Source organism: Panthera tigris, chromosome A2 (genome assembly GCF_018350195.1).
Source record: "Panthera tigris isolate Pti1 chromosome A2, P.tigris_Pti1_mat1.1, whole genome shotgun sequence".
Taxonomy (NCBI): Eukaryota; Metazoa; Chordata; class Mammalia; order Carnivora; family Felidae; genus Panthera; species Panthera tigris.
Genome location: NC_056661.1, coordinates 97,655,072 through 97,668,660, shown reverse-complemented (window position 1 = coordinate 97,668,660; position 13,589 = coordinate 97,655,072). Strand labels below are relative to the sequence as shown.

The 13,589-nt window shown below is 39.1% G+C and overlaps 1 protein-coding gene across 1 annotated transcript in view; it reads left to right on the top strand.

Moving 5' to 3' along the window:
- The window catches only part of PON2 (paraoxonase 2), a 28,135-nt gene extending 22,038 nt beyond the window's left edge, over positions 1 to 6,097 (top strand). Inside the window, exons 6-9 of the mRNA XM_042966767.1 lie at positions 1,066 to 1,266; positions 3,870 to 3,951; positions 4,697 to 4,825; positions 5,463 to 6,097. Of these exons, the coding sequence (XP_042822701.1) occupies positions 1,066 to 1,266; positions 3,870 to 3,951; positions 4,697 to 4,825; positions 5,463 to 5,621 (571 nt within the window). The 3' untranslated portion in view covers positions 5,622 to 6,097. The remainder of the gene's footprint in view (positions 1 to 1,065; positions 1,267 to 3,869; positions 3,952 to 4,696; positions 4,826 to 5,462) is intronic.
- The last annotated feature ends 7,492 nt before the right edge of the window (positions 6,098 to 13,589 follow it).

Here is a 13,589-nt window from a genome sequence, read left to right as displayed (position 1 = left end):
GGGTAGTGCTAGCTGTGGGCTAATGGCTCCACAGAACTGGAGGGGTACAAACTGGAAGTGCATCGCTCCTACTTCCCTAAGATACAGCCAGTTGATAATGTGGCCAAAAGAGAATCATGTGTATCATCCCAGCTCAGCTTGCCTTAGCCTACTGCTTCTTTTAAGTCTGAACTTGATGCATATTTTTAATTTCTCGATCCCTGTCTAGGACTTATGCATGGAACTTCCTATCATTCTTCCAAAAATGCACCTCATGATAAGTAGGAGCATAAATACTGTCCAGGCAGCCTCTGTATCACAGTACTCTTTCAGAAAGAGGGGACTCACCTTCCCTGTAGCTCTGTTTTCCATTTAACAAAGAAGAAAGAGGCTCCTTCAGAAATTTTTGCATAGGGTAATTGGAATTTAAATTTAATAACACCCTTGCCTAACTAGTTTTAAAAATGTAATTGTTTTTTGCGTATAAATCTCTCACCTGAAGCATTTTACTATGGCAGTTTCATCATCCGCCTCTCTGCAAGTGTTTATCGAGTGCTCACTAGTCTCGGCAGGTCAGCTTTGTGAGTCAGGTAGAAATTGAACAGTCGGCCTTTACTTTGACTAATCACTAGGCAGAGCAATACAGGAAAATCTAGCAACTGAGTAAATGGAAGCTAGGTAAATGTTATTGATGGCCTAACCAGCTCACCAGCCAATGAGGTTCTACCCAGCTCTGTACCATAGACAGCCGTGTCCTTTCATACTGTTGTTAAACCCTACATTTCTTGCTGTCAAAAAACATACCCTGTTGGCACCAAGTTCTCTTTTCTTTTATAATAGTCCTGCCATAATTGCTAAATGACCTGTCTTCAGATTACCTGTTATCATACAAAACTGTTCTCTGAAAAAATATTATAGTAGATTGCATGTGACTGCAGCCATTTGATTTTAGCTGAGCTTTTCCTGGGAAGGCTCGTACCAAAAAGTTTGAAGCACATATTGTGTACACCTTCAAGAGACTTAATCTTTAGTATGGAGACCAACTGGCTTGTTATTTTCTCTCACACATTATTTTTTCTCTTTCAGTGTGAATGATATCATAGCTGTTGGACCGGCACATTTCTATGCCACCAATGACCACTATTTCTCTGATCCTTTCTTAAAGTATTTGGAAACATACTTGAACTTACACTGGGCAAATGTTGTTTACTACAGTCCAGATGAAGTTAAAGTGGTAGCAGAAGGGTTTGACGCAGCAAATGGGATCAATATTTCACCTGATAAAAAGTATGATTCTTTATTAGAGTATCTTCATTTCTCCTTAGTCATGGTGCTGGGCCAAATTCTTCACTTTGCTTTTGTTTTTTCCCTAGTGTAAAAAGCTTTCTTGATATTATTTCGGTGTATGGTATTTGTATGTATATTATATACATATATATATATATATGTGTGTGTGTGTGTGTGTGTGTGTGTGTGTGTGTGTGTATTATGTATTTACATACAATATCTAAATTTTGGTATATATCATTGTAGAACTTAATTTTATAAATGCAAATTTTTTATGAAGTGGGACCATATTTACATAAACATATTAAAATATGAGGTATGTGTTTCCTTTAAATAAATATGTCTTTGTTTTATTGGCTGTATATTATTCCATTATAGGCATGATCCTAAACTAATTAAACCAATTATCTGTTAATGGATATGCAGGAGGCTTTTTCTCTGTTGTTTTTTTTTTAAATAAAAAGTACTCTGTATTTCTCATTTACCACTGAAGCTTCTCCAGCTATTTTTTAAGTATTTATTTTATAGCTTATTTATTTATTTTGAGAGAGAGAACAAGCATGAGTGGGGGCGGGGCAGAGAGAGGGAGAGAGAGAGAGAATCCCAAGCAGGCTGCACTTTGTCAGCATTCCTCCAGATATTTTTAAGGAACAGCCCCCTAAGTGAGCATTACAGCAAGATCCACCTTCAGGTTTGGGGATGATACAGAGAGACCTGGGTTCAAATGCCAGCTGGGCACTGGCTAAATGTAGTGCTATGAACCCTTCCTCTTTCCACATTTGTACAAGTGTTTCTATAGAACAAACCCCTCAGAATAGAACCACTTACTCAAGGAGTGATCCCTTTAAATGTTACCTTGTATAGATTTTGCCAAATCGCCCCCCCCCCCACCGAGTTATCTCACTGTTTCTATGTGTCCAACCATCACATACAGAAAGGATATTAAGTTTTATTAACTTTCCCATTTACTCCCTGAGCACACTGAACAATTTACTACAAATATAACCGGAAAGAAATTTGGCATTCCTTGGCAACTAAAATGTCATTTTTCATGACACAATTTCTGCTTTTGATTACAGAAAATGAATGTGGAATCATTGTAACTCTCCTGTGAAATCTGTTGTTCTCCCCAACTCTTATCTTTCCATTATGAGAATCAGACTTTCCAGCACCCAAGCTACAAACAATACTAATAAAAGAGGATTCAGCTCTAACTCCTTCTCTTTCACCTTCCTATCCACTGGGGCTTCTGCCCTCATTCGAGTCCCCTTTTCTTTCCCTCTGACACCTGCCTGGTTTAGGTTCTCAGTCTCTCTGGCTAGCGTATTAGACTTCCTTCCAACTTGTTTTCAGTCTACTTCCATTTTTTGCACTGTTGTTAGTTTTGTTGTTCTGTATTCCATTAGCTTTTGAGGCCCTCCAAGAGAGGGGGCTCTGTGTGCTTCCTCTTTGACTTCTCCTGCTGAGCACTGCCAGGTGCAGATCAAATGCACAGTACTTGTTGAATGGAACTGACCATTTGTTATTATGCCACTTTGTTATTCTAAATATTCAGAGGGACCCAATTGCTTATCAAATCAAGGCAAGCTAAAGGGTTAGACTTTCTTTAATAGGCGAGCTTCAACTTCGCTTTTCAACTGTTTTCATACTTTCCCTGCTTTAGACAAAGAACTCATTATTTTGCAAATATGCCTCTCTCCTTCTTGCCCCTGTGCCTTTGCTCACGTGTTTTCTGCCTAGAAGGTGCTTTGTCCTCATTTCCTCAAATCCCGTCTCTCCTTCCATATCCACTGCAGATGCGTTTCCTTTGTGAAGCCTCCTATGTTCTCAAGAGTTAGATATTTCTTCAGTCTCTAGACCTGAAATATTTTTCACGGTACCGATCATGTTGTATTATTTGTTTAATGTGTACAAACCAGTCTGATCATCCCCACATGCTATGAACTTTTTAGGAAGAGTCTGCCTCTTCTTTATGTCTGTCACAATACTGAGTTCATGGCTTTACACAAGATAATTGCTCAATAGAACAGTTGCCATGGAACAGTCAATTCAATGAGTAAAATTACCGTAAAGGAGTCCATTAATTCACCGTCCTTAGATGTAGACGGATTCTTCTGAATAGATACTTATTTCTCACTCTTAAAATTCTCAATATGCTAATAAATATTTTATCAAATGTGAATGACTATTAATAAATAATAAAGTGTGTCCTGCTTTGTATATTTCTACATGAAAATGACACCTAGAAATATCAAATTATATTGTGGAATGTAAAAACTTTTTTTCTGGAAGTCAAACATTTGTTTTGTTGTCCTTTCGGCAGCAAATATCACAGATTTTATATTCAAGATAATGTCCTGTATTATTTTTCCCCTTACAAACCTTTCGAAAAATAATTTAAGCAATTCCGGGATTGTTTGTAGCAACAATGAATTGATTTTGAAAGCGTACTTTTTAAATAAAAATTGACCTTTATCAAGTAGTCCCTGAGGGCCCATCATTGATTAACTTCTTGGCAGGTTATTAAGACTTATTCTTCCATACTGTGTTAACGAAGCTTTATACTGGCACAGAACTCTAACTAGTGTGTCCTTTCTGTGAAGGTACATCTACGTTGCTGATATACTGGCTCATGAAATTCATGTTTTGGAAAAACACCCTAATATGAACTTAACTCAATTGAAGGTAAAATACTTATTTTACATATAATAAGTAGACCTTAATCTATTACACTTTGTAATTACATAGTTATACTATATTGCCACAATGCTTCACTTAGAAGAGACTATGATGCCAGCCAGTGTTGCCATTCTGGGTTTTTAAATATTTCCTGCCTAAACTAGGCAAGTCTCCTGTCCCCAGCAATCACAAGGACTGAGTGATTACACGCAGCAGAGGGTTGGGAGTGATATTTGCATCAGATTTAGAGCCCATTCCGTGCAGTACTGGTAGTACCCAATGAATTCCAATAAGAATTTTCACAATTGAAAAGACTAATAGACGGATTCCACAATGAAGATTTATGCACATTGTCAGCTCTTTCAATAATAAATGAAGGTAGAAATTGGGTTCCACACCATTATTATTTTCTTCCTGCTTGACAACACATATTTTAGATTGATTAAGAATTTCCTATTTTGCTTTGAATGAGTTCCTAGAGCTAACTGATCATTGTGCATCTTTTAAGGGAAAAGGAGTCCATTTTTTAGAGAGATGGATTATCGCCCTAACTTTCTTAATTTCAGGGAAGATGAAAAGTGACTCTAAGCCAGTTTATTAAATTTATTTTAGGCAATATTGGTGCTAAAAGGGTGGAAGCAGGGAGCTGTGTATAATTTTCCCACGTGTAAAGAGGTGAGAAAGGTTAGCCCTAAATTATTTAATCAAGTTTCTCATGTCATTTAGATATTGACGTTTTTTCATTTGGAAGGTACTCAAGTTGGATACACTAGTGGATAATTTATCTATTGATCCTTCCTCGGGGGACATCTTCGTAGGCTGTCATCCTAATGGCCAGAAGCTCTTCGTTTATGACCCAAACAATCCTCCGTCATCAGAGGTTTCTCATATTTTTTAAACCTTAATTTTTCAACTTTAATGACTCAAGTCCTTTTGAACTAATAATACAGTAAGCTGTCACAGGGATGGTCTGTTTAGCCCTTTTAAACCAATAATTCAGTAAACTTATGCAGTGATTTTCTAAGTGCTGTAAGCCAATAATTGGCAGAATTTCACTTATTCAAATACTTTCAGAAAGATAATCTTTTGATGTACTAAATTACGGTGGAAACTAGTCAAAAGGCATTTTCTATAAAGACATGTGCCCTCCTTGTGTGGTATACTGGCAATTTCAAATACCTAGCTTATTGTCAGCTCACCCCATGACATGACTTCTGTTCCTGCTAAAGTAGTGCGAAAGTACTCACATTGGTGTGGAAATATTTCCATTAATGCTCAATTACTATAATAACAGTAAATCCTGTGTTGGCATGCGCAACTAAATGGTTTAAGAAAGTACTTTCTTTGAAGGTTTAAAAAAAAGTACTTTCACTTAAACATTAAAAAGATTGGTAACTGCTGTTTTCAACAGCATGTCCTCTTAATCATTGTGTCATTGTGGAAGACAGGGATTATTGGTGATTGAGTGACATGGGTGTATGGCGGTTCTGTATTCATCTTTTGTATCCCCTGAATAGGTTCTCCGCATCCAGAATATTCTATCTGAGAAGCCTACCGTGACCACTGTTTATGCCAACAACGGATCTGTTCTCCAGGGAAGTTCCGTGGCCTCAGTATATGATCGAAAGTTGCTCATAGGCACTTTATACCACAGAGCCCTATACTGCGAACTCTAAATTGTACTTTTGGGATACAAGTGTGCTAACTTCTTTTAACAATTAAGTTCCTATGAATTGCTAATTCTGTGGGGATTTAACCATGAAAAGTGGACCCAGAAATGTATGACACGTATAGTTAATTTTATTTTAGCAAGGAAAGCCCCCTTCAGTTCTGATAGCACTTTTAAAATAAAAGGAAAAGGGACAGTGTTGAAAACTGCTGAGTAAAGGAGAGAGAACACAGCTGCTTCCAGTCAACTGGATACACTGAACAAAATAAGCCTCATCTCTCTGCCTGCCAACTGCCAGAGCATGCGTTCCACTGAAAACAGGGTAGAATGCATTTCCTTAAAATGTGAGTGACCTCAGCTCCAACAGTGTGACCACTGTGACTGTTCAGAACTACTGATAGATAACATTAGGATGTTTTCTACTTACATCTTTGTATACTATTAACAAGTTGGGAGTTAGATTAAAGGCTAACTGAAATCCAAGTTTTGCCTGTTGTTTAATTCTCAAGGCATGTCTGCAGGAGGAGAATGGGAAAGTGGCCGCTTCCTTATGGGGTTTCCTTGGGATCGGCAGGCATGGCAACGTTAATTTCTTTCATTGAAAGCTGAATGTAAATGAGCTCCTTCTTTGAATAAAATGGAACAAAGAATTAACTAAATATTGCAGCTGGAATTCTCAATGAGTATGGAGTATTTCATCAACTCTCTTCTTTAATGGGAGCACACCTGCCTACAAAGGAGAGATGAGAGGTTGGAGCTGGCAGGTCATGGCACCTCCCCATTTGAACACCACTGTGAACTTCACTGGGAGAGATGAAGTCAGCCGTCCAGGGCCAGCCACACGGTCAGTCCTAGAAATGCTAGGGACAGGACCGAGGGTGTCTGCCTCCCAGAGGAAAGTTCTTTCCACTCAGTAAATGTCCGGTTAAAATCATCTTAAGCCCTGGAGAGAGACTTGCATGTGTTTCTACCCACTGTACCCTACCAAGGCACTTTGCCTCTCATACTTTTTTCCCATTGTCAGCATCATTATCATCAAACTATTTGGCAGTTACTCAAATTTGGCAGAAAATGCACCAACAATTGTATGTGCATTATCTCATTGAGTCCTGATTACAGTCCTGAGGGAGTAGGTATTGTTATTACATAACTATTAACATTTCACAGGTGTTCAAGGTCATACACCTAGTGAGGGGTGGCTCCCCATCTATTTCTGATGCCAGAGGCTGTACTACAGGAAGAAATAGAAATGTTACCCACTACAGGAAGCTACTGCCATGGAACTAATGGGGATCTCCTTATTTACTCATTTACCTATTGTACAGTTTCTTCTGGTTTTTTTTTTTTTAGGTATCAATTTGAGTTATACTTCTTAATGAATCTTTTAATGACTTTTATTTTTTTTAAGTTTATTTATGTATTTTGAGAGAGCAAGAGAGCAAGCACAAACTGGGGAGGGGCAGAGAGAAGGAGAGACAGAATCCCAAGCAGGCTCTGGGCCTTCAGTGCAGAGCCCGAGGTAGGGCTTGAACTCACAAACTGTGAGATCATGATTCAAGCTGATATCAAGAGTCAGATGCTTAACCAACTGAGTCACCCAGGTGCCCCTTAATGACTTAAATGTAAACTGCAAAACTATTCTTAACCTTGGCCTCTGTCTACTTGACCTGTGTTTTTATTTACATTTTAAAGTAGTCCCTTACTCACGTATATTGGAACTAATTCATGCTAAAATAATGATTGTTTTCATTATTCATAAGAAAAAAAATAAGTCAACAGATGAATAAAGCAAGATTAAATATTGTTCACTAGAGATCCAAAACCAAGAAGCATATGTTTTGGATGATAACAGTGACTATCTAAAAATATACATTCATGAAAAGTAGAATGGTGTAGGCATAAAATATACTTGTTTTCTGTTGTATTTGTTAGAAATCTTATTTGGGCAAAAGTAAATATAATTGAATAAGCTCATGTATTATTTATCTTAGAAATACAAAGAGAATTTTTAAAATAAACTCCAATTTTGGCCTTTGTGGGCCAGGGATTTTGTTTTATCTAATCACAAAGGCTGCATTTATATATGGTAATCTTACTGTGATCATATATTGAGTTTAACAGTTTGGTGGGTTATTAAGAAGCCGTCATTCAAAGACTGAAACTGCAATTAGGATATGTCGCCACTAGGCGGATCCAGGGCCCATAGGAGTGCGAGTGTTTTCATTCTTTTTAATCTGACATCCTGTGCAGTGACAATAGATATCATTTTGGTTTTTCACAAAACCTGAGCTCTTTTTCAACAGCTAAATGTGAACGTGAACACCTAATACACGAACAAGGGAAATTAAATATAAGCAATGATACAGTGCTTTTTTTCTCATTGTATATATGGATTATGATTAACTCCTCTAAGGAGTTTTTTTTTTTTTAAGTTTTTTAAACTTTGATTTGCTCAGTTTGAATCCCATCCTGGATTCACAACTTAACTAGGCTGGTGAATGTCTATCCGGCAAAGCAATGAAAAATTAAACAGCACCCACCACTAAACTGTGCATTTCCCCCTCTCTTTAGCTACTCAATAATTGTCATTCCTCACTCGGCTTTTCCACAGAGGGATTTCTTTTTTTTTCTTAATGTTTATTTATTTTTGAGAAAGAGACAGAGTGCGAATGAGAAGGGCAGAGAGAGAGGGAGATGCAAAATCTGAAGCAGGCTCCAGGCTCTGAGCTGTCAGCATGCACAGAGCATGACTTGGGGCTCAAACTCACCAACCGTGAGATCATGACCAGAGCCAAAATTGGACGCTTAATGGACTGAGCCACCCGGGTGCCCCTTCACAGAAGGATTTCTGAGTGTGGAAGAAGGGTTGAGAGAACCCCAACAGCTCTCTTGGTTTTCTGCTCCTGGTTTTGAGGATTTTTATTCCATAAAGCAGAAGGCAGAGAAGAGGAGAAAAAAAGCCTAATTTTTATTATTGCAAAGAGGATAACTTTCAGTTCACTCAAAAAAGTTTTTTAATACATGGAATGGTGTGGTGTACCCTACCTCCTGTCTCTAGGACCTGTAATATAATAAATTGTTTCTCTGTCTTCCCTTGTGGCCACACTTGGCTGACCACTTCATAAAAGAATATGAAACAATTGATTTACTTTGCCTCTTTTTCTTTCCCCTTCCCCTTCCCTCCCTCCTATCTTTTCTGTCGTCCTTCCCTTCTTCCCTCCTAAAAATATATCCCCCCTGCCACCGCCACCCACCACCAACCCTGAATGTAAGCCCCTTGACGGCAAGGGTATCGTGTCCACAATATGTCTTCAGTGCTAAGCAGGTATAAGGCTCATCAGATACTACTCAATGTGAACGACAAGAAATGTTCCTTCCTTGTCTCCAATCTCCCACAAGTTAAATTCAATGGAGGTGAACACACCATTCCAGAGCACAAGTTAAATTGAGTGGATGTGAATACATCTGGTGTTCCATCACAGCACAGTGTTACATGTGATCTGTAATTCTTTGAAACAAATGTTCACATTGACATGGGAAGCAGTAGGAATAGCAGCACCCCCACATCCTGTTTGTTCATGAATTTCACCCAAAATATGGGTCATTTGTTTTCATAGACATTTCTTCTTACATGTCAAAGATCAAGCTGATATAAAAAGGTACACATTGAGAAATCTCTTCCTGTCCCATCTGCTCCATTTACAGGAACCAATTTATTAGTTTCTCATGTCTATCTTTCCAACGTTTTAAACAAGATTTTATTTTTAAGTAATCTCTACATCCAACGTGGGGCTCGAACTCACAACTGTGAGATCAAGAGTTGCACGCTCCACTGACTGAGCCAGCCAGATGACCCTCTTTCTAATACATAAATACAAGCAGATACAAATATATATTCTTATTTTTCCCCTTTACTTCACAGAAGGTAGCAGACTACCCTGGGGTCTGCATATTCCCTTTACCTAAGGATAATTTTTGGACATGTTTTCATATCATTACAAAGAGAACTTTGCTAATTCTTTTTTATAGCTGCCTCGTATGCCCTTGTTTACTTAACCAGTCCAGTTGTTTACTATTACAAACAATGCTGCAAAAAGCAATTGTGTGTATGCCTTATTTTGTACGTGTGCAGATATATCTATGGAATAAATTTCTGAAAGTGAATCAAAACGCGTAAAAACTGGGTCGAAGTCTAATTTCATTTGAGTGTTTGATAGATATTCATAACTCACTATAAGAATTACAGCATTTTGCAATGTATAAGAATTTCCCCCCAAAGCATCACCAGTAGGTTTTGTTGTCAAACTCTCAAATGTTTGCAAAAGTGATATCTTAATCTGTTTTAATTTTCATTCTTTTATTACAAGTGAATTTAAGCACATTTTCAAATATTTAAAGAGATTTGTATTTTTCTGTGAACTCTTTTTTCTTTTAGGATGTTGATTTTTTTAAAAAATGAAGTCCTAGGAGTTCTTCATGTATAAAGGATGGAAATATTTTTCCAGTTCATAACTGTAACATATCAGTTATGCAATTCTTGATAGGGTTTGGAAGCACAAGAAAATGATGCTTCTCATTAGAGCAGAAAGCAGTACCCAAGTTCTCAAGCTCATGGAACCCAATTGTCCCATCACTTGTGGTACTAAGTTGGAGGAGACATAATTCAGATTTTTCTTCAGAAAAAGCTAATGTAATAATAAACAAATGTATTTTAACAATAAACAATAAATTGGACAATCCAGAGTCTGAGGGCGATGATCATGATAAACATGACTTTTTTTGCTCTACGTTGAAGAAAACTCAAAAGATTTTTCCTATGATATCATAATGGAAATTGTAGCTTTCAACGGACTCTGTGTTTTTCTATCAATATTGCTCCTGCACTCTGGTCCCCGTATCCAAAATGGATAACCCTCTCCATTAGATTCTCCATGCCTAGGCACTTTCCTTAACTTGTCCCTGTCCCTCACCATCCCTCTGCGCACAGCCAACCAGTTGCCAATACTATCAGCCCCCCTTCCCAAATATTTCTCAAATCCACACAATTCTCAGGACATTAGGAACTAATTCATCCCCACTGCTTCTCCAATTACTTCTCCAAGGCCACCAGGTGCTCTGCCTGCCTCCAAGAGGGGTAAGCCCCTTACCCCTCCTTAATCCATTCTTATTGCAGAGTGATGTTTCTAAAACACCTACTGGGTCATGTCACTCCAGTGGCTTCCCACTACCCTCTAGGATCTAATTTGAGTTTCCTAACTTGGCCTACAAGGCCCTGCCAACCTCTCTGGATTCAATTCTTACCATCTTCCTCATAGTCCCTTTTGCTTTAGCCCAATGGTCCTCAAAGTGTGGTCTCCAGACCAGTAGCATCAACATTATATGCAAGCACGTTAGAAATACAAATTCTACTACCCCAAATCTAACAAATCACAAACTCTGGGGCTGGAGCTTAGCAATCTGTGTTTTAACAAGCCCTCCAAGTAATTCTTATCACTTTCAGAACCACTGCTCTATCCTTACTGGACTTACGTCATTCCAGTTCTAATTCCCCAGTACTTTGCAAATACCATGTCATCTTTCTATGGGCCTCACCACCCCTTTTGCCTGACTAACTCGTACTTCTGGTCATACAGTCAATCTCACCCACTGTCATGTAGTACGGTCCAGTAAACTCAAGGCTCAAACCTAAATCTGTCACACACAAATGTCTATTACCAACAAGGCACGACAATTGTCCTATCATCTGTTGTTCTGTAAATTCATTAAAGATCCAGCTCTGTCCTCTGTATCTCAACAAGCATGTGACAGAAAGGTTTAGTCTGAGGCAAAGTTTCAAAAGGAGGATTCAACTAACCTCAGATCAAAAAGCAGAATCTTCCTTGTCAATAGGGCACACAATAATGTTCTAGAGTCAGTGCTATGGTCTTAACATTTGTGTCTCCCCAAACTTCCAATGTTGAAACCCTAACTGCCAAGGATATAGTATTAAGAAGTGGGGCCCTTGGGAGGTGATTAGGCTATGAGGGTGCAGCCCTCATGAATGGGACTAGAGCCCTTATAAAAGAGGTCCCACAGAGCTCCCTTACCCATTCCACCATTTTAGGACACAGAAAAACGACCACAGTCTGGGAAGTGGGCTCTCACCTGACAATGAATTTGCTTGTGCCTTGGTTTTGGACTTCCAAGTCTCCAGAACTATGTGAAATAAATGCCTGCTGTTTATATAAGCCATTTCACTCATGCTATAGCAGTCCAAATGGACTAAGACAGCCACACACCCCTACCTCTGCCTAAAGTGAAGAATTTGAAACCAAACTATAGATGACACAGGACCTGCAATAAATTGCTCAAGAATACGCCTCTTTCCTTCTCCCTGTCTTCATGCTATACTGGGAGGCAGCAAGCACAGTGATAAGGAACATGTACTCTAGAGTCACTGGACCCGAGTCCAAATGGAATCTCTGACCCTTCTCAGTTATTTTACCTTAAGCAAGTTATTACTCAGCCTCTCTAGGTATCACTTTCCTTATTTGTAAAATGAGGATGATAAGAGATAATGTGATATAGCATGCAAAAATGCTGAGCACATAGGACAATTATTACTATTTCATCATCCACTCTATTTCTTTTTATGTTCCCAATTTTTCCTTCTGCCAAGTCCAAGTCTTGCACCCATCCTTCTAATCAGTTTTATAGAGTATCTGTTAAGTACACGGTTGTGAGGCTGGCACTGGAAGACCCAGTGATCAATGGGATGGGGGTCTACCCTACAATGAGCCTACACTCCCAGGTGGAGGTTCAGACTTAACTGATGGTTAGTGTTTATTGACTTCTTACAATGTACCAAGTGTGGTATTGAGCACTTTGCACTCATCAGGACCTTTGACTTTAAGCCATCTAGGAGGCAGATACTCTTTTATAGAAGAGGAAATCTGCAGCATAAAGCAGTTAGTGGGGCACCTTATGCAATCACGGATGCAAACCCAGGCAGCTTGAGCCCCAAGACTTGCATGCATTCTTGTGTCACACGTATTGGCCCCTCAACTTGGGGAGCATTCCTTTCTTTCTCTCTCACCTCCTAAATCCTTATGAAAACACCATTAAATTTTTCCTCAGCTTGGACTCTTAAAATTAATCATCTTAAAAATAATTATCTTATTCATACAACTCTAGACGTTACAGCACTCCTTCAGGATAGCCCTTCTTCCACAGCTTTGATAGAAGCAGCACCGTGATGGGCACAGGCTCTGCAGCCAACTTCCTGACTGCCACTCACCAGCTGTGTGACCTAGGGCAAGTTACACAGCCACTCTGTGCTGTAATTTTCTCACCTATTACACTGGGATAATGTTAACAGCCTCAGAGGTTGTCCAGAGAATTAAAAGAGTTAACAAAGGTAAAGTACTAAGTTCAATGCAAGGCACATAGTAGGTGCAGCATAAGTGGTAGCATTGTTGTTCATACCATAATTACGTATTCATGCTGTAATCATGTGTCCCATAGATCAGGGACCAACTTTTCTTAACATCTCCAGTTCTGGTAAATCTTGTTCTCAGTTGAACTCAACAGAGCCATTCTTTCTTTCTTTTTTTATTTTTTTTATTTTTTTTAATGTTTATTTATTTTTGAGAGAGAGCGCGAGAGAGCAGGGAATAGCAGAGAGAAAGGGAGACACAGTATCTGAAGCAGGGTCCAGGCTCCCAGCTGTCAGCCCAGAGCCCGACGCGGGGCTCGAACTCACTGACGGTGAGATCATGACCTGAGCCGAAGTCGGACGCTCAACCGACTGAGCCACCCAGGCGCCCCTAGAACCATTATTTCTTTCTCTTGGTAAACAAAAACAGATTACGCTCAAAGATGCACTTTTTGCTCTGTCCTAACGCCTACGAAAGTCTTCCCCAGCTCCAGCCAGCCCCTCTCCTTCCAACCTAATCTTCATTACAAGAGGGGAAAATTCATTCCTCTCGTGGCAGGA